Source organism: Talpa occidentalis, unplaced genomic scaffold (assembly GCF_014898055.3).
Source record: "Talpa occidentalis isolate TD23 unplaced genomic scaffold, MPIMG_talOcc4v2.1 talOcc4.6, whole genome shotgun sequence".
NCBI classification, from domain to species: domain Eukaryota; kingdom Metazoa; phylum Chordata; class Mammalia; order Eulipotyphla; family Talpidae; genus Talpa; species Talpa occidentalis.
This window is the reverse complement of record NW_023604972.1, coordinates 87,733,742-87,758,276: the sequence shown is the minus strand read 5'-3', so window position 1 is coordinate 87,758,276 and position 24,535 is coordinate 87,733,742. Positions and strand designations below refer to the sequence as shown.

The 24,535-nt window shown below is 40.7% G+C and overlaps 1 protein-coding gene across 1 annotated transcript in view; it reads right to left on the bottom strand.

The window, feature by feature from the left end:
• Window positions 1–24,535, bottom strand: part of MCCC2 (methylcrotonyl-CoA carboxylase subunit 2) — a 53,431-nt gene that overhangs the window by 27,236 nt on the left and 1,660 nt on the right. Inside the window, exons 2-6 of the mRNA XM_037529551.2 lie at window positions 20,121–20,187; window positions 15,833–15,917; window positions 13,322–13,423; window positions 10,056–10,183; window positions 7,764–7,876 (exon numbers count right to left, since the gene is read on the bottom strand). Of these exons, the coding sequence (XP_037385448.1) occupies window positions 7,764–7,876; window positions 10,056–10,183; window positions 13,322–13,423; window positions 15,833–15,917; window positions 20,121–20,187 (495 nt within the window). The remainder of the gene's footprint in view (window positions 1–7,763; window positions 7,877–10,055; window positions 10,184–13,321; window positions 13,424–15,832; window positions 15,918–20,120; window positions 20,188–24,535) is intronic.

Sequence of the window (24,535 nt, the reverse complement as noted above, 5' to 3'; positions counted from 1 at the left end):
TATTAATACTAAGTGAAAGAGTGCTTCTGTTTTATTATTTACTACACTTTGTGAATGTCTGATATATTTTGGGGTTTTTTGTTTTCTTTTTTAAATTTAATTTTATTTTTTAATTATATATTTTATTTTAATTTTAATTATTTTTACATCATTGCTCATTTTTTATAGTAATTTTTTTACATCATTGCTCATTTTGAAACAGTATGTGCTTCCCCCACCCCCTCAGATATAGCCCCATAGAGTTTCTTTCCCCAATGTACCGGTGCACCATCACCTCAGTCCCCTGTGCTCCTCCCTTCCTCCCTCTGATCCCTCTCCAGCCTCCTGTTTTTTTTTTTGTTTTTTTTTTTAAGGTTCCATGATGACAGAAGGATATGATTTCACCTTATCAGCCTGGTCTCTGAAACAGAACACCAGAATCCATTCAAATTATTTCAGTATAAAAAAAGGGCAAGGGATTTGACTTAGGGAAAAGTCACAATGGTCTAAGAATCTAAAAGGGGACAATTTCAGGGCCTCCCCTCGTGGCGCAGCAGTTGAGCGCTGCAACCTTTGTAGTGCCAGTTCGTTCCCCAGCCCCCAGTGAGGGTCCCACATGGCCTGCAGACCTCTCCTGCCACGCCCCGCTGCTCCCCTCAGCAGTGTATTTCCTCAGTCTGCCACTTCTGTTTCCCGCTCTGGCTCTGGTGAATTCTCTCACCCTCCCGCGCTTCTGACTGTACCCAGTGCTTGTATAAATAAATAAACCTTTAAAAAATAAAAAAAAAAATTTAAAAATAAAAGGGGACAATTTCAAAAATAAGATGTAAAAAACTAAATAGACATAACAGATTTCCAAGAAAACAATTAATGAACAAAAAAAAAAAAAAAAAAAGGAAAGAAGAAAATATAACAACTATCAGAATATTCAGAGACCAAGAATGTGAGTAGAGGAGGGGGTAGGGAGAAAAAAGAGGAGACCCTGATGGGGGTATCCAAATATTACCTCAACTGAAAATTAATTTTTTTTAAAAAACAGGTATGATTTTGTCAAAATGCAGTAAGTCAAAACTGAGGGAAATGAAATGATTCTGTCGTGTCATGTCAGAGAGGAGGAAAAAGCCCATCAATTTAGTAGAAAAGTGAATAGCTGCCAAATCATTACTTCAGGGAATTTGACCATATTTTTAAGCATACTTCAGATGTGTTTCTCTACAGTACTTAAAAATCCTCTTCTCTTAAACTGGCTAGTACATTATATACGAGGTATGGGCTCAGAAAAGGGTGGGAGATTGTGCAGGCAGCTTAACCTTGAAATCCTCATGCTGAGTGAAAGCAACCAGACACAAAGACCACTCACTATGTAGCTCTCTTTCCCTGAGATGTCCAGAACTAGGTAAATCAATAGACAGAAGTAGATTAGGGGTTTCCAGAGGGCTAAGGAGGACTGGGGAGAATGGGAAAAAACCGCTAATAATAGATGTGGTATTTTCTTTGGGGTAATGAAGATCTTCCAAATTTGATTCAGTTCTGTAAATGCCCTAATGGGGATTCACATTACTTGGGTAAATTCTTTGGTATGTGAATTATATTTCAATCATGTTGTTATTAAAAAATACTTTGAAAGGCAGTTTTACTAAACAAACAGAAATAAAAATTCTCAAATTTTTCATCGGAAAAAAGAGAGTCTACTCTAGTTACAAGTAACTAACAGGCATAAAACTAAAATTGCAAAAGCAAATTCTGATCACAGAAATAAAAATTAAATATAGATAAAAGAAGAGTGATTGAAAAAAAATAGTCACCACTCACACAATCTCTTCTCATCATTTAATCATGAGCCATTCACTCACTCACAAAAGAAAGTAAATGTGCACCAGCAAAGGCGTCTCCCATGGTGTGGCAGGGACCTAAAATTTTCCCTCACAAAGCACAGGAACCCCAGGGCCAAACCAGCAGGGACCACTTTCCATGTCCCAAAGCATCATCCTTGGTACCACAAAGACCTTAGCCTGGACTGCACCAGAGTTCACTTGGGCAAATGATCTGGAATCCAAAAATCAAGTTCTGCTTTCTCAACTAAGAAGATATTAAAAGGACATAAAACGAGGACCACAAACTGTTCTGACAACACTCAAAGGTAGAGGTTTGGTTTTTACGGAAGGCACAACCCAGGCTCTAGCTGGAAGAGACACCAAAGCAACGCTCATCCACATCAGGACAAGGCAGCTCCTGAGATCTCTACTCAGACATGTGAGTGGCTATAGTCCACCCAGCACAGGGGAGGGGGAGTCTGCTCTGTGATGGGAAAGACCAAAAGAGCCCTCTGGCAGGGTGAGGATGTCCTTGCTGATTCAAAGATTTAAATCAAAAACAAGAAAGCAGCAAAAAGGCTTAAAAATGATGTGTAATGAACAGTAACAATATTTGTCATCACTGCCACCAAAGACACCAGTAAAATTTTTGAGTGAAAATAAAACAGATGCTAAAAAACAAAGGTAATAGTCTGGAAATATGTTTGACAAAATTCCATTACCCTCCTGGTCTTACTTGCACAAATAGAGATTGGTTCTCATTACACCAAAGGCAAATTACGTATTGAAGGTCAGCAGCCTGCCCTGTAGAAAGAGTCTCTGAGAACAAGTCAAGAGGTTTTTTACCTTATTCTGAAAAGCTTCGTGAACCCTATACCTTCACCCTTTCACTGAAAAATTGCAGAAGACTATCCAGTTCAAGGTACACTGTAAGTGTAACATAAGTTGTAGGGAATGGGGATTTCAATGGCTTGCTAGAAAAGCTATTAAAAATACAATTGATTCCTGAACAATACAAGAGGGGCACCGACACCCTCACACACACACCCAGGAAGTCAAAAGCCTATATATAACTTTGACTCCCCCAAACCTAACTAGTAATAACCTGCTGCTAAACTTGGAAGTCTCACCAATAACATAGAGTCAACAGACACATTTTTTTCCTTAATATGTATTATACATATATGTATTATATATTTATGCTTATAATAAAATAAGCTAGAGGAGAGAAAATATCATTAAGGAAAATCATATGAAAGAGAAAATCCCTGAGCTATATTTATCAACACCCTAAATTCGCATCGTCTGTGTACGAGATGAATCTTCTATCATACTGACATCAACACTGTCTGATATAATACAAAACAATATAGATGCTGTAAATCCACAAGTAAGTGGACCCACGCAGTTCAAACCCATCTTTGTTCAAGAGTCAACTATATAATGATATTTTATATAATAATGTAAATATAAAATGCTTTTTTAAACTCTCATCACTTTCAACACAAAGTGATTGTAGAAAAACAGGTAACGCCTGTATCACATTTTTTTCTTCCTTTACCTGAAGAGCAGCCATTAAAAAATAAGTCATAACTCACCGCTGGGGCAGACCGGGTGTGCAGGGGAGTGCATCCCTGGCACCGGCATTTTGCAGCAGGGACCTCTCTTTGGTGGAGACTGTGTGAAACCAGCAGAAGGCTCCCTGAGGAGCCAGAGGTGAGCTGGGAGGCTCGCCCAAGCCAGGCCCCTTCTGGCCTGCAGTCCCAGCCCAGAGGGGAGCTGCACCCACTGCTGGGACAGACCTGGTGCACAGGGGAGCGTGTCCCCCACATCAGCATTTTAGAACAGGGACCTTTCTTCAGTAGAGAATGCTTGAAACCAGCAGAAGTCTCCCAGAGGAGCCAGAGGTGAGCTGAGAAGTTCGCCGAAGATGCCGGTCAGTACCAGCAACACAGTGTCCCAAGGAATACGGCAAATTAGAAAACAGGCAGCAGGGAGTAGAAAAACCACATGCAACCCAGCAACCCCTCAGGAAAAAAGCACACCACAAAAAGAAAACTACCTACCAGATTGCAACGACAGTAACTTGGAAGACATTCTGAACCTTCCAGAAAGAGAATTTAAAACTGCCGTGATTAAAAAACTGACAGAAGTCATAAAGGAAAATAATGATAAGGGAAAAATAATTAATGACCAGAAGAATGAAATTGAGTCCCTAAAGAGAGAAGTAAAAGAAATGCAGGAGATCAAAGAATTAATGGAGGCGCTAAAGAACTCTGGGAAAAGCAATGAAAGCAGAATAGATGAAATGGAAGAATGAATAAGTACTCTTGAAGACACAGAAATAAAAAGAACTAAAACAGAAAAGGAAGGAGAAGTACGAAGGAAAAAGACTGAAAAAAGACTTCGGGAACTATCTGACTCCATGAGGAAAGGAAATATAAGAGTTATAGGAATCCCAGAAGGAGAGGAGAGAGATATAGGAACAGAGAAAATATTCACGGAAATAATTGAAGAAAACTTCCCAAACGTGAAGAAGGAGCTGAAAATTGATATACAAGAAGCAAGAAGAACACCAAACTTCCATGACGAAAGGAAAAATACAGCAAGACACATAATAGTAAAGCTCCCAAGAATCCAAGACAAGGAAAAAATAATGAAACTGACAAGAGGGAAGAAACAGATAACATTCAATGGAAAACCAATCAGACTGACATCAGACTTCTCCGAAGAAACACTACGAGCAAGGAGGGAGTGGAGGGACATAGTCAACAGACTCCAAGAAAACAGATGCCAACCACGAATACTCTATCCCGCAAAGCTCTCCTTCCTCTATGAAGAATAAGGACCTTCCCAGACAAACAGAAACTCTGGAATTTTATTACGACTAAACCCCCACTCCAAAAAATACTACAAGGAGTCCCAAAGCCAGAACCGCAGAGGGACGAATAACAACAAAAGAAGGCCAAAAAAAAAAAAAAAAAAGTTATTAAAAGAATAAATAAATAAAATCAAAGGAAAGGCAAACACAATGGCAAATACAGATGCTAACATATCAATACTAACTCTAAATGTAAATGGACTAAACTCTTCAATAAAAAGACACAGTCGCAGGCTGGATTAAGAAACAAAACCCAACCTTTTGCTGTCTCCAGGAAACACATTTAGCTGCAAAAGATAAAAATAGACTCAAAGTTAAAGGATGGAAAACAATCCTACAAGCAAATGGACCTAAAAAGAAGGGAGGAACAGCTATACTCATATCAGATAAAACAGATTTCAAACTCAAAAAGATAAAAAGAGACCCCAAGGTCACTACATTATGATCAAGGGGACAATACTTCAAGAAGAAATAACACTCATTAACATATATTCACCAAACGAAGGAGCACCAAAATATATCAGACAATTATTGTCACTCTGAAAACAGACATCAGAGAAAACACATACGTAGTGGGAGACTTCAACACACCACTATCAACAATGGATAGATCAACGAGACAAAAAAATAAGTAAAGACACTAAAGCTCTAAATAAGGATCTAAAGAGCTTAGGCTTAACAGACATCTATAGAACACTAAACCCAAAAAAATCTGGGTACACATTTTTCTCAAGTGCACACAGATCATTCCCCAGGATCGATCACATACTGGGACACAAGACAAACATCAACAGATACACCAAGATTGAAATCATACCAACCATCTTTTCTGACCATGAAGGCATCAAACTAGAAATAAGCCATAAAAAGAAGGCAAGGTACTCTCCTACCTCATGGAGATTGAAACACACACTACTGGAAGTCCACTGGACTAATGAGGAGATCAAAGAAGAAATTAAAAAATTCTTTGAATTGAATGACAATGAAGACACCAATTTCCTAAATGTATGGGATGCAGCAAAAGCAGTAATAAGAGGAAAATATATAGCAATAGAGGCTCGCATCCAGAAACAAGAAAGAACTCAAAGAAACAACCTAATCTCGAAGCTCAAAGATCTAGAAAAAGAACAACAAAAAAACCCCAATACCAGTAGAAGAAAAGAAATAATAAAAACCAAGCAGAAATAAATGAAACATCACTTGTAATCAGGGAAATGCAAATCAAAACTACCATGAGATACCACCTTACACCAGTGAGAATGGCACATATTAAAAAAAGTAGCAACAACAAATGTTGGTGAGGTTGTGGAGAAAAAGGAACTCTCCTGCACTGTTGGTGGGAGTGCAAACTGGTCCAACCACTATGGAGAGCTGTGTGGAGATTTCTGGACCTACTAAAGATAGAGCTTCCATATGATCCAGCAATTCCACTCCTACGTATTTACCCATAGGACACAGAAACATTAATTCCAAAGGGCACCAGCACACCTATGTTTATAGCAGCATTGTTTACAATAGCTAAGCTTTGGAAACAGCCCAAATGCCCAAAAATAGATGACTGGATCAAGAAGATGTGGTACATATACACCATGGAATATTACTCAGCATTCAAAAAAGATAAACACATGCAATTTGCAGCAACATGGATGGCGCTGGAAGGGATCATGCTCAGCGAAATAAGCCAGAAAGAAAAAGAAAAATACCGGATGCTCTCACTTATAGCAGGAATCTAGAAAACTTAAATAAGGGACCAGGAAAATGAATAACTATAAGAAAGTGAAAATCATGGGCCTCCCCGGTGGCGCAGCGGTTGAGCGCTGGGTTGCGAAGCTGCCCGCAGCCTCTGCGGCGCTGGTTCGATCCCCAGCTGCTCCCCGGCCACCAGAGGAGGGTCCCACATGGCGCGCAGACCTCTCCTGCCGCCCGCTGCTCCCCTCAGCAGTGTACTTCGGTCCTTCTGCCTGCTCTGCTCCCTGCTCTGGCTCTGGTGAATTCTCTCACCCTCCCGCGCTTCTGACTCTACCCAGTGCTTGTATAAATAAATAAATAAATAAATCTTTAAAAAAAAAAAAGAAAGTGAAAATCATAACCAACAAACAACTATGAACCAGAGACAGTCTATGAGGGTGGGGGGCGGGGAGGGGAGGGATTGGGGTCAAAATAAGGGGGTTGCAATTGTATGGGGAATATAAAAATAAAATATAAAAAATAATAAGTCATAAAATATACATTATTAATTCACCTCATTAATTCAATTGTTATCAAGAATTTAAGAACATTACCCATTATACTGATGGATCAACATTCCTACAGTACTCATGCCTATGTGGGCTAACTGGGTATTTGAAATCTACACAGCAAACAAAATGTCTGTCTTACCCAGAATATTTGTGGCTCCCTCAATCTCTTTATCAGAGTCACACAGCAGTGATTTTATCTTTCCAGGTCCTATCTTGCTTCATTACAGGTTGAAATGCATTTTTAAAAGAATAATAAACAGTGCCTGTTCTAACTAAGCCCATAAACCAATTACCAAGCTATGAAGCAAAAAAGACAAAATTTAAAAACTATGAGTGAGGCTGAGGGGAGGTGAGGCTAGGTAAGGAAAAATGAAGTGACACCTGAGAATATTTAAATACAGTATAAGAGTATTTGCATAATTAACATAAGAATCTTGGAAAGAACCCTAAGATACTTTTTGTGAAAAAGACTAAATTCCGGTGGCGCAGGGGTTGAGCGCTGGGTTGCAAAGCTGCCAGCAGCTTCTGCAGTGCCTGTTCGATCCCTGGCTGCTCCCCGGCCACCGGAGGAGGGTCCCACATGGCGCGCAGACCTCTCCTGCCGCCCGCTGCTCCCCTCAGCAGTGTACTTGGGTCCTTCTGCCTGCTCTACTCCCCGCTCTGGCTCTGGTGAATTCTCTCACCCTCCCGCGCTTCTGACTGTACCCAGTGCTTGTATAAATAAATAAATAAATCTTTAAAAAAAAGAAAAAAGAAAAAGACTAAATTCCATTTTATGTCATTGAAAAATACCTAATTAGCAAAGACATTTAAAGCAAAAAGCAATACATCTCATCAACGAGCTATTACCTGGGTAATATTTTTAGAAGACATAATTGCCTGATTATAGAATATGCGACCGAAGTGCTCTCGATCTGCAAATACTTCTGCTTGTCGAGGTAAGTTTGCCCCTCCTGAATCAACTGAAGACAAGAGAAATGAGAAGTGAGTACAAAGTAAGCCACACACAAGACCTGCATCAATGACAGTGGCAATTCTTAATCACAATCACAGAAAACCTGCCCTATCCTTCTAAAACACGCTATCACCTCTTTGCACAATCCCCCATTAGGTCATCCTACCTCTTTAATTTTTTTTTTCTTTTTTGGCGTGGAAGAACTGGGTGTAAGCCAGAGGTGCGGGAGGTAAGAGGATTCACCAGAGACCCAGTGGGGAGCAGAACAAGTAAATTTACTGAAGTATACTGCTGAGGGGAGCAATGGGCAAAGGTCTCCTACCACTGTGCAAAATTCTACTTGAAATGTTTGAGACACTCTTTCCCTTGAAGACCAGCTAAAATTCAAGAAACACCATCAGTTCTTAACCATTTCAGCCAAAAAAATTATCTTTCCCTCTTTTAAAACAACACAAAATTTATCTGCAGAATTTATGTGCACTGTCACACACTGCCTTCTGGTGGCGTTTCACAACATAGTCTACTAGTGGGCACGAAGCCAGCTGAGTTCAAAACAGACTTCACTACTTTACAGCTGTGTGATTAGAGGTGTTTCCTAACCATTCTATATCTTGGCTTCCTCATCTATGACACAAAGGTAACAGTAGTTACCCCATAGGTGTCTGAGATGACTTGAAATGACAAATGCTCAACACATTCTGTGAGCGCACAAGTAACTGTCAGAGGAAGCTAGCTGGGTCTATACTCACTACCACTGCACACAACCACTAAACCTTTTATTGTTATCTAACACATTATATTGTGTCTCCAATTCATTATAAGGTTGTCATAGACAGGATCCATGTGTGCTTTTTACTGCAAACCCTACAGTGTTTTCAGCACCTACAAACAGCAGGGCCTCATCTGTTTTCATGTGTGCAAAAGCCACCTAGTATTTTCACTGTCACAAATAAAAAAATCTCTACATCAGTAGCTGTTAAACACCCACATAAATGGACAGCATATGTTGGGATTTTAAACCAATATCCAGGAAGCACCAAATTAAATGCCTTGTTGTTGTTTTTTTTTAATGCTTTAGATTTAAATCTATTTTAATTTCAAACATAAATTTACTTTTCTTGAAAATGATATTTCTGGGGCCTCCCTGGTGGTATAAGGGGTTAAGCACAGCACTGTGAAGCTATCCACACCACTGTAGCATGAGTTTGATCCCTGGCCGGGGAGGTGACCCACATGGCACAGCAGACCTTTCCTTTCTCGCCCACTGCTTCCCTCAGCAATGTATTTCAGTCAATCTGCCTGTTTTGCTCCCCACTCTCTCTGGTGAATCCTCTTCACCCCCAACCCTGCATCTCTGGCCTGCACCCCAGCTCTTGTATGCATAAATAAATCTTAAAAAAAAAAAAAGAAAATGAAATTTCTTTTTTTTTACTTCTGCTCAAATTATATAAGATCCAATCATTTTACATTTAACATACACAGATTCTAGCACTCAAAAATCCATAAATGTTAGCTATTGCTTTTTCATAGGTGGAACCCATTATAGTTAACAAAAAAATAAAATATATAAAAGAAAAAGGCTCCACATGTACATAGGGAAAAAACCTGGCATATATCAAAATATTATTAGGAGTTATTTCTCAGTGATACTATTATGAGTAGCTCTTTTTCCATTTTCTCCCAGAGTTTTTAACAAAGAACATTATTTCTTTTACAATTATGGGAGAAACCAACAGCTTTTTAAAAATATCATTGACAGAGTATTGGAGGGAAACATATGGATCCTTTGGACAAAATGTCCATGAAGACTCAGTTCCAGATGCTAAAAAATGCATATTTCCCTCAGAAAGTCACTGGAGAGCGAGCACATGGGCTGATCTGGGAACACAGACAACTGCTTTCTATTTTTATTCTTTTTAATGAATCAGAAGAACATTTAGCAGGTGATGTTTCATACTTTGGTTAGTGTTGCTGCCCATAGAATCCTACCCAGCACCAGGCAGCCAAGGGCACCCCAGAAAACTGGCAGAAGACAAGAGCAGGGGTAGCTGCTTACCTCAATGACCCTGAATTAGAACAACCACTAAAAAAATCTACTGCTGATGTCATATATTAAGCCTTCTGAAGGGTCTTGTATTTTACTACATAAAATAATAATAGTTTGTTTTACAACTCCCGAGACTTGCCTAAGTAGATGCAGGGGAGCCTGTTTTGCAGTGCAATTTCTTGTGCACGTAGATGCTTTTTCACAGTCACTGGGTAGTAGGTACCTCCTTTGACAGTGGCATCGTTGGCAACAACCATGCATTCTACTCTGGAGGACAGAAGTTGCAAAGAGAATGTGAGAGATTTCTTCAAAGTTAAAGTCCAATTTCATCTCAATACCAGACACTCCAATTCAACCCTCAATTTCTTATGCTCTTGTTTGATTTTTAAAGACTCATCAGTCCTATCAAAGTGAAACAACTAAAAACCTACAACACATTTCATAACAGTTCTTTGAATGAAAGGACCCTAAACAAGATAATAATACCAAAAAAAAAAAAACACAAAAAACCCAAATCTCAAGGATGAGGAAATCCCTCATAATAAACCTCAGGATTCCTCTTAGGAAGAGAATTTGAAAAATGAAAACTAATCCATCAAGAGTATTTATATTTCAGATTTTCAAAAGTTCTTCAATGTTACTGCCATATGCTCTTCTATAAAACTGAAAGAAGTTTCAAACACATCTATCTTGCTTAAAGTATCAACAGAGGAGAACTTGAAATGGCATGGAGCAGCATGCTGGTACTACAGCCACAGTGACACTTGATAAAACAACATGTTCTTTACAAAATTTAATCTTTATATTCATGACACTTTTGTTATTTTACTTCATATTCTCTATTTAAAAAGTAAAGCAGGGCCTCCCCGGTGGCGCAGCGTGTTGAGCGCAGTGCTGTGAAGCTGTCCGCAGCCCCTACAGTGCGGGTTCGGTCTGGCCAGCCAGAGAGAATCCCACATGGCGCAGCAGACTCTCCTGTCGCACTCGCTGCTCCCCTCAGCAGTGTACTTCGGTCCTTCTGCTGTTCCGCTCCCGGCTCTGTCTCTGGTGAATCCACTTACCCTCCCGCACCTCTGGCCTGTACCCCAGCTTTTGTATAAAAATAAATAAATCTTCATTAAAAAAAAAGTAAATCACTGAATTCTTGTTAAAAATAGAGAACAGGGCCTCCCCAGTGGTGCAGCAGATTGAGCGCCACGCTGTGAAGCTGTCTGCAGCCTCTGCAATGCAGGTTCGATTCCTGGCCGGCCAGGGAGATACCCACATGGGCACAGCAGACCTCTCCCGTCTCGCCTGCTGCTCCTCTCAGCAGTGTCTTCGGTCTGTCTGCCTGTTCTGCTCCCCGCTCTGTCTCTGGTGAATTCTTTCACCCTTCTGTGCCTCTGACTATACCCCAGTTCTTGTATAAATAAATAAATCTTTAAAAAAAAAAATAGAGAACAGCAACCAAACTGAGGCCTCCTATAGTGTGCTGCTCATCTTAGAGAATGTGGCAGCAGGCAGCAGTTGATATCGGTATCAGTTTTATTCCCTAGGTCAGAGGAGGTCTTTTTCCACATGACAAGCAATGTTTTATAGAATGGGAAGAAATTTTTCATTACTTTAACAATTAGCAAATTAGACTTCAGAGGGTACTTATGGCAGATACTGGGCTATAAGCCCACACCTCCAAAGTGTGTTCACACTTCCCAATCCTGTGGGTGCTGCACCAGCAGAACTTACAAAGCTCTTGTACTGAAAAGAGGCTGGAACGGTGGCTCTGCAACATGCTAAGAATGTGGACAATAGATAGACACTTTTACTTCTCTACTAAAAGGACACATGCACATTACAAAGTGAGAAATAAAATTAGACCCACATGTATTGTATTGTACATCATTCATTTTGCCCACTCAGCATCTATTATTTTGGTAATAGAACTAGTGACTTTTTTCATGACCTTGGCTCTGAGAAGTTCTAGGTTAAAACTACCAATGGCCACACTAAGGAGTAGAACCTCAACTGTTCATTCATTCATTCCAACTGTGTGTACACTCTCAGTACCAAAGAGTACCAAAGAGTACCAAAGCACTTGGGCCAGGATGCTTAACCAAAGATTCGTGAACCTGTACAGTTCCCAGTTGCAAATTCAATGTTTTTCCAAGTTGAGGATAAAAACTGAGAACAAGGTACAAAGCAAGAAAATAAAAAGGGAAAGTATTCACGACGAGAAAATATTTGTACATGTACAGGAAAGGTGAAAGAGCATGATCCAATATATTAACAATCATTATGATTATAAGTAAAATTAAAACTATCCTACCTATGCATTTCTGTGATAAATGAATTTAGATTAACTCTGCATCATTAGTTCATCATTTTTTAAAAAAGATTTTTAGGTATCCCTTAGGAGTCCAAGAAAAAAATGGCTCCGCACAGGATGAATATTAAGCAAATCACAATAACCAAATAGCCACAGGGGAGATATGGAGGTAAAGGAAGGTAATAAGGAAGAAGCAACAATGGTAAATGGCTACAGGTATACCTTCCCTGAAAGCACAGATCACAGGCAGAAATTGGAGAAACACACAAATACCAGCATCTGAATCAAGCATATCACATTTAGAATTCAACAACCTGAGGTCAAAGCCAAGTTCTGCCCTAGGCTTGATCTTGAGGAAGTTAATTAACTCTCAAAACTAATTTCTTTATCTGCAGAATGGTGATGACTATACTAGTCCCCATTCTCAGAGCTGTTTCACAACAGCTTCAGGCAACAATGGGCAGTTCCTGGCATGGTATCTTCCTGCAAACGTGAAATCACACATAAATATACACAAATACATGTAGCATCCGGCAGACTGGATTCACACGCCTACAGCAGTTTTTAAACTGCTAACATTCAACTAACATTCAACTAACATTCAAGAACCCAGAGGGCTTCTTAGAAGACTGTAGGGCTCCACCCCAGAGTTTGATTTAGCACTTTTGGGGGCTCCACCCCCTCCATTTGATTTAGTATTTCTTGGGAAGACCCAATAACCTATAGTTCTAACAAGTTTGTGAGTGACGCTGATGCAACCTGAGGACTACACTCGGATAACTACTCTCCTAGACAGTGGTTTTCACCCTAGTTATGCAAGAAATAACCCGGAGAGCCAAGAAAACTAAACAGGCCAAGTCCCCACCTGGAGATTCTGATTAAATAGGGAGATGTGGATGGGACCCCCAGGATCTTTGTGGGTTTGTTTTTTTTTTCCTTCCAATTTCTGTCTCTAATGATGCATAGGTTGATACCTATCTGGATAGGAAGCTTTGGTCCTGAATAACATAAACAGCAAAAACTGGCATGCTAATATGCAAAGCAGAAAGTGCCCGCGCCTCATGGGCCTCCTTTCTGACTGATGAGTGTAGCAGAGGACTCACCCCGACACCCTCCCGATGCCTGTGATAATGCCGCCTGCCGGGACCTCTTCATTCCCATACAGCTGGTAACCTGCAAACTGGGATAATTCCAGAAATGGAGACCTTCAGGGAAAAAAAGATGTTATTTAAATTAAAGCCATTTTTTAAAAGACATATTTAAACAGATACACCAGGAAAAAGAAATTATTTTTTTTCCTTCATGGACCAGCATTATGCGTGCTGAAATCTACAAAAAGATTATTTAAGACAGAATTCAGTGCGAATACTTTGGGGATCTATATGGGCTAGCCCTACAACACAACTTGAGGAACTCATGTAAACCCATGTTGTACACATGTGTTTATGAACACAGAAAGAGAATGGGCACCTAACACTTAAGAAGCTCTTACCAAGACCTTCAGAAATCTAACTCATTTATCCTCAGAGCTACCTTCTGAGGTTGATTTTATTATGTCCCCATTAATTGAGGAGGAAACTAAAACACAGAGATGAGGTTATTTGTCGAAGGTGACAAAACTAGTGAGTTAGAACCCAGCTAGGCCAATTATTACATGCATAGTTGGGTTTTAACAATTTGACCCCAGGATCTGGTTGTTAACCACTGCCAACTATTCTACCAATTATTTAAATGTGCAAGATAGGGCCTCCCCTGGTGGCGCAGAGGTTGAGCATTGGGCTGCCCGCAGCCTCTGCAGCCCCGGTTTGATCCCCAGCCGCAGGCGAAGGTCCCACATGGTGCACAGACCTCTCCTGCTGTGCCCGCTGCTCCCCTCAGCAGTGTGTTTCATCAGTCTGCCTGCTCTGTTGCAGGACCTGGCTCTGGTGAATTCTCTCACCCTCCCACGCTTCTGACTGTACCCAGTACTTGTATAAATAAATAAATAAATCTTAAAAAAAAAAAAAGTGCAAGATACATTAAGTGAAAAGAAGAAGGGTATAAAACACCATAGTTAGTATGATTTCATTTTTCTTTAAAAAATAGATGTCTAATACACATATGCATAAAAACTATCTAGAAGGGTAGATATAGCTGTTAATAGCATTTGTCTCCAGATTGGATGTGTGTATGTGCAAGTCATTATAGCTACTCTTCATTTCCTTCTCTCCCCACTCCATCCAATCCTTCAGAAAATCCTGGTATGTTAGCTCTGTCTGATCAATATTGCCAAAACTCAACACTGTCATCATCTCCATCACTGCAACCCTAGTCCAAGACATCACCACCACCTCATCTCCTTTGAATAACTGCAAAAGCCCTCTAACTGTGCTCAGCAATTCCACCCTTACTGCCCACATTTGCTTACAATACAGCAGATAGAAAAACCCTTTCAAACAAAAGACCATAACAGTCTCTGCGAACAAGACCTTAAGAATCAGATCCCGGGCTTCCCCTGGTGGCGCAGTGGTTGAGCGCTGGGCTGTGAAACTGCCCTCAGCCTCTGCAAGCCAGTCCGATCCCTGGCCCCCGGTGAGGGTCCCACATGGCGCAACAGACCTCTCCTGCCGCGCCCGCTGCTCCCCTCAGCAGTGTACTTCATCAGTCTGCCTGTTCTGCTCCCCACTCTGGCTCTGGTGAATTCTCTCACCCTCCCGCACTTCTAACTGTACCCAGTGCTTGTATAAATAAATAAATATATCTTAAAAAAAAAAAACAGAAAAAGAATCAGATCCCATCTCCCACTGTTTACTCTGCCTTCACCACTTCTACTTCAACCACACTGGCCCCTGGTGCCTTGAGCACATCAGCCAATCTGGCACATTCCCACCTCAGGGCCTTTGCACTAGCTATTCCTGCTGCTTACACCACACTTTTCCCAGATATATGCAGGATTACCTTTCTTAACTCCATCAAATTTTTGCTCAAAAGGCCATCTCAATGAGAGCCCCCCATCATCCCATTCTAAACTCACTGAACCCTCATCCTCCCCTCCCTTCCTCTAGTTTACCTTTCTTTTTCCTATAACACCTGTCACCTTCTAACATAATAAGTTTATGGTTTATTTTCAGTCTCTTCCTGCTACAATGTGAAACGCCAGTAGGGCAAGGGCCTTTGTTTTGTTGACTAATGGATAGTAACAGCACCTAGAACAATGCTTGATACATTATAGCCACTCAATAAATATCTATTGTTGAATCTTACAATAAGAAACAATTTCATGGGGACTCCCTAGTAGTGCAAGGGGTTAAGACGCAACCTATAAAGCAATTTGCAGCCATTGCAGCATGAGTTTGAACCCCAGCCAGGGAGGTGACCCACAGGGCACAGCAGACCTCTCCTGCTGCGCCCGCTGCTTCCCTCAGCAGTGTATTTCAGTCAATCTGCCTGCTCTGTTCCCCACTCTGTCTGTGTGAATCCTCTCACACCACCCCCACACCTCTGGCATGTATCCCAGTTCTTGTATGCATAAATAAATAAATCTTTTTAAAACATTTAAAATCATTCATTTAGGAAACTAAGAGGGCACCACAGAATAGAGAGCAGTCTGAGTTAACACTTGGATATATACTAACCCTGGGTCTAGAAGCCCATCCACTCTTTGTCTGGGTAAGAGTTTGCCTCTTGACAAGTGAAGTGCTGTAGCTTTCTTACCACCTCCTATGGCAAAAAAACATGATTAGATTAGAGTGACAGGATAGAAGGTCTCCATTTAACATAAAGCCAGAAAAACATAAATTTTAGTCCAAAACAGGGTACTTCTAAAAAGTTTAATATATCCTGTGGAAAAAAAGGCTGACATTTCAGATGATTCACTAAATTTTCTAAAGTAAAGAAACAATTAAAAAAATCATCTATCCCTGATCCCACAGTTTATCATACATTTTCTGAATTCACTAGTACTCACTTAGAGGAATAACAGTGCTACAGACACTGCTTCATCACCCCCACCTTTATTAAATACCTAATACAACTAATTAGCAGTGTGTTTGCACCATGTGAAATTTGAAAATTCCTACCCTCATTTGCACCAGGTAAAAAGGCATTTTTTTTTAGAAATTAGTTCCATAAAAAACACAAGCAAAACTTATGTAAAGGTACATTAATGACCCCTAACTTTTTAAGTCTTCAAATCAAAGAGAGTTGAAGTAGCAATTTTTTTAAAAAAGATTTTTCATTTATTTATACAAGAGCTGGGGTACAGGCCAGAGGCACAAGAGGGCAAGAGGATTCACAAGAGACAGAGCGGGGAACAGAACAGGCAGACAAGCTGAAACACACAGCTGAGGGGAGCAGTGGGCGAGACAGGAGAGGTCTGCCTTGCCACGTGGGTATATCCCTGGCCTTCCGGGAATCGAACCTGTGCTGCAGAGGCTGCGGACAGCTTCACAGAACTGTGCTCAACTCCCTGTGCCCTCAGGGAGGCCCTAAATAGCAATTTTTAAAGTTCATTTTTGTTAGCATCTTGGTTCAGAGATTATTGTGTTTCATAAAGTTGTTCCAGACAAAGAAAATTAAATGGCAATAAGTGAACAGTCCACTAAGGTAACCCAATGAGGCTGCTTGATGAAATAAGCGCAGCAAACCTCACCCAGCCAACCCAGGGGTGAGGATCTTGACAATATCTATAAGTCTACTCTCAGCAAGCCAAGAGAAGAAATCAGAAACAGAGAGGTCAAATTTTACCTTAATACATTTATTTTCACTGTTGCCCAAGAATTTCATCTTCCTATACTTTATACTACTTGAAATTTTCAGCTATTTAAGTAAAACTTTATTTTTTTAGGGGAGAAAGTAAATTCATATCTATTTCAAAAGAACTTCTCTAAGTACAACCTATTTCCAAATCAGGGTTCTTTGCCTGTATCTAAGGGGTTTAGTTTTGTTTTTTCCCAAAGCAGTAGGTGGTACATTTTAAAGATTAAATCTGCCTTAAGTTTGCCAAAAATATATATATCACACATCTAATCTTTTAAAATGAAAATTCTGGACTTACATGAGAGTGTGAATTAAGTCAAATTGCTTTTTTATTTTCTCCAAACCAGAGAGAACTCCGAGTTCCCTAGTGTTCCCTAGTGACGTGGGTCAGGATTAAGGGGACAATCTCATTTACTACACTGTATCTTTTCTAAGGTGTACATATTTTGCTCACACTTGAACACCCTTGAAATCAGGAAGCATTTTACATTTATGGCATCTTTCAACCCATGTCACCAGGGGGCAGTCATGACACAGCTGTCAGCCTCTGCAAGCACAGCACAAGAGTCTTGCCACTTCAGCTGTGCTAAGCTGGTTGTTGGAATGACATGCATGGAGCTTAACTGAGTTCCATTTTATAATGTCTTCCAAAACTACACAAGTCTGATCTTTAGGTCACTAAAAGACCTCTGTATCAACCACCAAAACCATCTGTGATATTTTCCATATTGATAAAGTTTTTGTCCAGCATTAAGACTTTTTTTTTAATCTAACAAAACATAACCCTTCAATTAATTTGTGCTAAATCCCTGATAATCAGGGAAATGCAAATTAAAACCACATAGAAATACCACCTTACACCAGTAAGAATGGCACATATCAAAAAAACTAGCAACAACAAATGTTGGCGAGGATGTGGTGAAAAAGGAACTCTCCTACATTGCTGGTGGGAGTGCAAACTGGTCCAACCACTATGGAGAGCTGTCTGGAGGTTCCTCAGTCTACTAAAAATGGAGCTACCATATGACCCGGCAATTCCACTACTAGGGATCTACCCAAAGGACACAAAAACACTGATTCAAAAGAACACCTGTACCCCTATGTTTATTGCAGCACTATTTACAATAGGTAAAACCTGGAAACAACCCAAGTGCCCAAAAATAGATGACTAGATCAAGAAGATGTGGCACATATACACAATGGAATAATACTCAGCAATCAAAAAAGATGAACTCATGCTATTCACAGCAATGTGGATGGAACTAGAAGGAATTATGCTCAGTGAAATAAGCCAGAAGGAAAAAGAAAAATATTGGATGGTTTCACTTACACCAGGAATATAGGGGAAACCATTAAGACATTAGTGTAAACAAATAGTAACAGTACAAAACACAACAAAGCAAAAACGGACAATTATAAATCAGAGACATCCTGCAGGGGAGGAGGAGGGAGAGGGATCAGAGGGAGGGAGGGAGGAGCACAGGGGACTGAGGTGATGGTGCACCGGTGCCTTGGGGAAGGAAACTCTATGGGGACTACACCTGAGGGGGTGGGGGGAAGCAAATATTGTTTAAAAATGAACAATGATATAAAATTTTTTTAATTAATATTATTTTAAAAATAAAAAATAAACAATTAACTGTGTTAATCAAAGTACTTAGTTCTGGCTGTTACTAATAACACAGCAGGAGTAATCCTTTTTTCCCCTATAGAAATGACTAAAACCCTTCTCACATAATCCTACAAAGCTCCACGGTTAAAGAAAGGGACATTAAAGACAGAGACAGTGGTCTAAAGAAACCTGAAACAAAGGTAGGAGACAGAAAGAAAAGACAAAAAGGAGGGCCAGAGTCAGCTAACTTTTGTCAGCCTTTTTATTTATCACAAGTCACAAATGAAGACTTCAGGGTGAGGGGGAAGGCTGGTTGGTGAAGAAGGATTGAGCAGGACTCTGGGGGAAGGAGGGGACAGAGACGGAAGAACAGGGCAAGATTGGCCTTCACAGTTTTGTCCAGAATTCATCCTGCTATGCCATGAAAATGAATATTACACAAACATAATTTAAAAGCAATATATAAAGGATTTTGGGAAAATAGAGATAAATATAGGAAAAAGAGAAAAATCGCCCATTAATAAAATCGCCTCTGAAGATACGTTTTTGATATGTTTGGTACTTTAGCAATTCTGATCAGGCTCATCATAACTTTAACAGCCAAGTGTGTGTGTGTGTTGGTATGTTTTTGGTTTGGGGTCTTTTGTGCATCTCACAACAGGCACTTTCTTCTGATTTTTCTGTGTGAATGCTCACAGGCTAGCTTAGCAATTCTACTGATCAAGAGCCTGGAGTATTATTCCTGTTCTCATTTTTCCCCCTTGGGCCACTATAGAATTTTGAGATCCTAATTTTAAAATTCATAAAGCTTCCTAAATAATTTTCAGACAGGCAAAAAAGGTACTGTCTCAAGTTGCTTCACCCTTATTTTTGAAGAGACCTTTAAAGTCATATCTTCTAAAGTAAATTATTGTATATATACCAATAGTGGCACAACAGAATATTATGTAAACATATAATATATAAGATATATACTATACATTAATATTTTACATTTCTTTCTAAGAAGCATTTTCTTTTTTTTTTTTACTTCTAATACATTACCTTCCAAGCAAATCAATGTCTTTTATGTCTATAGCTTAAAAAAAAAAAAAAATGGAAATAATGACAATTTATTAAGTTGTCAGGAAATCTAATTTAATAACAATAAACCATATCGAAACTATTTCCAAGTTATATAACACAGCAGAAAAATGTATAATAATGCAAAATTGAGTACATTGTATGAATATGACTAATCAAATGAAAATGTTTTAGTTGCTTTAGATGGAACAGTCATTTCAGTGTGATGATGTGGATGAAATAAAACCTTAGAAACAGTAGTTAAAAATTGATGAATTTGAATTATTTTCTTTCCCTCCCGGACCCCCCAATAGTGGCAATGCTACATGTAGAGGGAAAACTGGTCAAGAAATTAACAAAAATCTACATACCAGCAATGCACCATCTTGAAGAGTCAAAAGCTTAGTGCTGCTAGTTTTTCCTAAAACCAATCGTTTCCATAAAGGGACATCTTAACTAAAAAATGTAAACTGTAAAATAAACACGTTTACCTAGTTTTATAGTCTGTGTTCGCTCATGGAGTTGATTCACTAGTGCTTTCATCTGTTCATAGTTTTCCTAAAACAAATAAAGAAAAAGATGGAGCATAATATTAGAAAGAGATTATCTTTTTGTTTTTATCAAAATAAGGGTTAAGGAGAACATCATTACGTGCCAACACTACATGGTCTCCACACTGAGCCGCATGTGACCTTCCACACAAGGCAAAGGAATTTACATCAGGTCAGCCCATCACTGTGCATGTGCCACCTCAGGTTTAACACTGTTAGAGCAGAAGGATGGACTTTGGTTGACTGCTGAGTGAGTGAGGAAATACCAAGCAGTTCTGTTAGACAATTCTAACCTGAAACAAGTCACTAATTCCTTAAATCCAGCTACACTGCTTCCACGCAAAGTAGAAGGACTGGAGGATGGAAACTTAACACATTAACTGTTTGGAAACCATTGAGACAGTGCATGCCAATCAGGCATACTTGACTGACCAGCCCTGCCAGATCCAGAGTGGGAGCTATTTACAGAAAGTGCACCTCACAGTGGGCACTTTCTTCTACGATTTTTCTGTGTGAATGCTCACAGGCTTGCTTAGCAATTCTACTGATCAGGAGCTTGTAATATTATTCCTGTTCTAGCTATTTACCTGGTAAATTGGAATTCAAAGGGAAGCATTGTCTCTCAGAAAAAAAATGTTTAACTTTGATAAATACATTAGTGTCCTAAAACATATGTGAAACATTTCAGTTGTCTGTATGTAAATTTTGCCAATTTTGATGATTGCTTGTTAATATTGTTAAGATAAAAATTGAACAAATTTCCTTATGTATTATGGTATTAGCTTTTATTTTTGCTTATTTCAAAGTCTGACATCTGCAGAAATTGTTTCTGAAGAAATTCATGGGAGAGGACCTCCCTGGTGGCACAGGGGTTAAAGTCTAAGTGCTATCAAGCTATCACCAGCCACTGCAGCAAGAGTTCAATCCCCAGCCAGGGAGCTAACCCACAAGGCACAGTAGACCTCTCCTGTCTTGCCCACTGCTCCCCTCAGCAGTGTATTTCAGTTGATCTGCCTGTTCTGCTCCCCACTCTGTCTCTGGTGAATCTTCTCACCCCCTACCTCTGGCCTACACCCCAGTTTTCCATGCAAAAATAAATAAATAAATAAATAAATAAATAAATAAATAAAAATAAATAAATCTTTTAAAAAAGAAAAGAAATTAACGGGAGAAAGACCTCAACTCATTCCACCGATCTGCCGATCAGGAATCCCAAAATGGCGCTCTGAGAGCTGGCCGCAAGCCAGTAGCCGTGAAGCAAGGAGGCGAGCGATAGCGAGCCCCCCAAGGCCCACGTGTTTGGTTTTTATACCCAACCTGGCTGCCCAACTCCACCCTCAGGTCCCAGCCACCCTCCCTTGGTGGTGATGGGATTTGTCTTTCCCAATGTCTTGATGGCTTTAGTCTGGAGTGGGGGTGGGGTCCACAAAGCCTGTATGGGATTAGTTCAGGACATCATTTCCCCCTAACACTTGCGCCACCAGGGAGGCCCTGTTTCTTAAATCTTTTCTAAAATATAATTTTAGAATTATCTTAAAATATCCCCAAATATTTTTTTTGTCTTTAAACGTCCCACAAATTTTTCCCATGGTGTTAAAAGCATCCCCACAACGTCCATTAGCAAGTTCTTGCTTGCCTGTAAATCTACAAGTTAATGGGATTCTGGTATGCCATTCGTTTTTTTGTTTCTCCCCCACCTCATCAAATTTTTCCTGAGCTCCCTTCCCCCATCCACATTCTATCTCCTGGGTCTTCTGCCAACTGTGCAAACCACTCCAACATTCAGAGCTGATGAGAAAACAGTTCATACACATGCAGAGATTTACCCAAACACAAAAGTAGAGTCACTGCAGCCAAAGACATTACCCAATTTAGAACAACATCAACCAAAGCTAAAGCTAATTGTATAAGGGATCTTTACCTTACCTAAGCCAGTTTCCCAGTTAAGAAACAAGGGAAACTGCCACTGCCAAGTGTTTCTGAAGCATATGTTGGTAAGAGAAGTGAAAGCAGGCAGTACAGATTACTGTTCTAACTCGAGAGACCAGGAAAACTGAGAAGAGAAAAAATGGACAATCCACAGGGGCCCAAAAAATAGAGTCTGTAGGTGCAATCTCCCATCCAAAGCAGGGTTTTACCTTTTCTTCCCTCCCCCACTTTTTAAGATTTATTTATTTATTTGTACAAGAACGGGGGTACAGGCCAGACACATGGGAGGGTGAGAGGACTCACCAGAGACAGAGTGGGGAACAGAACAGGCAGACTAGTGAAATACACTGCTGAGGGGAGCAGCGGGCGAGACAGGAGAGGTCTGCCGCGCCATGTGGGACCCTGGCCTGCCGGCTGGCCCACTCACCAAGACCAAAACAGTGCTGCAGAGGCTGCTGACAGCTTCACAGCATGGCGCTCAATCGCCTGCACCACCAGGGAGGCTCTCTTTTCTTCCCCTTTCATAGATTCGTTTGCATCAGAGTTTACTGCTTGTAGCCTGAGGGCCCAGGAGATAAGGAGGCAGTGAAATATTTTAACCCCAAAGAAACTAAGGAGACACACCCACTCTCTCTCCATACTATTATCATCTGTGGCATACACCAGCCCTGCAGTGAAAAGTCATAACTATCCCAAAGTCAACAGGTAATATAAGCAAAAAATTAGTATATTCAGATTTTTATTTCAAAGAACAACCCAGAAAAATGCAATTCAATGCAAAAGCCATAACCAAATGTATCTCTCATCTGCCAACTTCATGCCTGGGTCCTTTCCTATAACCCCCTCCCCTTTTTTTTTAAATTTTTTTTTTTAAAGATTTATTTATTTATTTATTTATTTATTCACTCACTGGGTACAGTCAGAAGCGCAGGAGGGTGAGAGAATTCACCAGAGCCAGAGCGGGGAGCAGAGCAGGCAGAAGTGTTATAGGACAGGGAGAGGGGCAGCCCAAACCCCGCAAACCTGCCTATTCTAAATGGGTTCTGCCATCCGCCGCATCAACACAAAAACATAGTAGACTTTAATGGGAAGGAACTTTAATAAAACTAGGAAACAATACAGGTAAGGCAAAGAGTCTAGTTTCTAAATGAAGCACCCAAAGTTACCCGTCCCCTCGTGGGTAAAACTCCATCCATATGGGATCGGCCCAGAGCAAGGCCCCAAATGGGGCTGACTAACCACGGATGGCTCTGTCCTAAATCATGTTGGGCGCCAAATCTGTTATAGGACAGGGAGAGGGGCAGCCCAAACCCCACAAACCTGCCTATTCTAAATGGGTTCTGCCATCCGCCGCATCAACACAAAAACATAAGAGACTTTAATGAAAAGAAACTTTAATAAAACTAAAAAACAATACAGGTAAGGCAAAAAGTCTAGTTTCTAAATAAAGCACCCAAAGTTATCCGTCCCCTCGTGGGTAAAACTCCATCCATATGGAATCGGCCCAAAACAAGACCCCAAAGCCTGGCACAAGTCTAAAGCATCTTCCAGTGGGGACCCACAGAAAAGGGTCAGAAACAACCAGACAAGCCCAAAAGGAAAAGAGCAAAATCAACATCAAGATAAAAGCTGCCATTGTCACCTCCCCACGGGTCTCACCCACATTTGTGTCACCCAGTCCACGACCAAAAGACAAGCGCAGTTTCTTCACGTGTCTCTAGGCTCCATGCGCCTCTTCTAGGTCTCCTGGCTCCATCCTACTTCCTTCCTCAGTCTCTTCTGCAGCTTCTCCTCTTCCTGCTCAGCTCCACCCTCTCTTGGGTGGGGCAGGGAACCTCCCCCTTTCCTGCGGACCACCCTGTTGCAGAAGGACCGAAGTACACTGCTGAGGGGAGCAGCGGGCGCCATGTGGGACCCTCCTCTGGTGGCCGGGGAGCAGCCGGCGATCCAACCGGCACTGCAGAGGCTGCAGGCAGCTTCGTAACCCAGCGCTCAACCGCTGCGAAACCAGGGAGGCCCTATAACCCCTTTTTTATTTTTATTTTTTTTAAAGATTTATTTTATTAATTTTTGCACAAAAGAACTGGGGTATAGGCCAGAGGTATGGGGTGGGGGGGGGTGAGAAGATTCACCAGAAACAGAGTGGGAGCAGAACAGGCAGATCTACTGAAATACACCGCTGAGGGGAGCAGTGGGTGATAGGAGAGGTCTGCTGCACCATGTGGGTCAGCTCCCTGACCAGGGATTGAACCCATGTCGCAGTTGCTGGTGATAACTTGATAGAGCTGAGACTTTAACCCCTGTGCTACCAGGGAGGTCCTAAATCCCCCTTTTTAATTAATGGTATCCACTTAATTAAAGTGGTCCTCATATTTGCATTGTTGATAACAACCCCAGTGGGCTTGATGGCAGCCCACTATCCACTT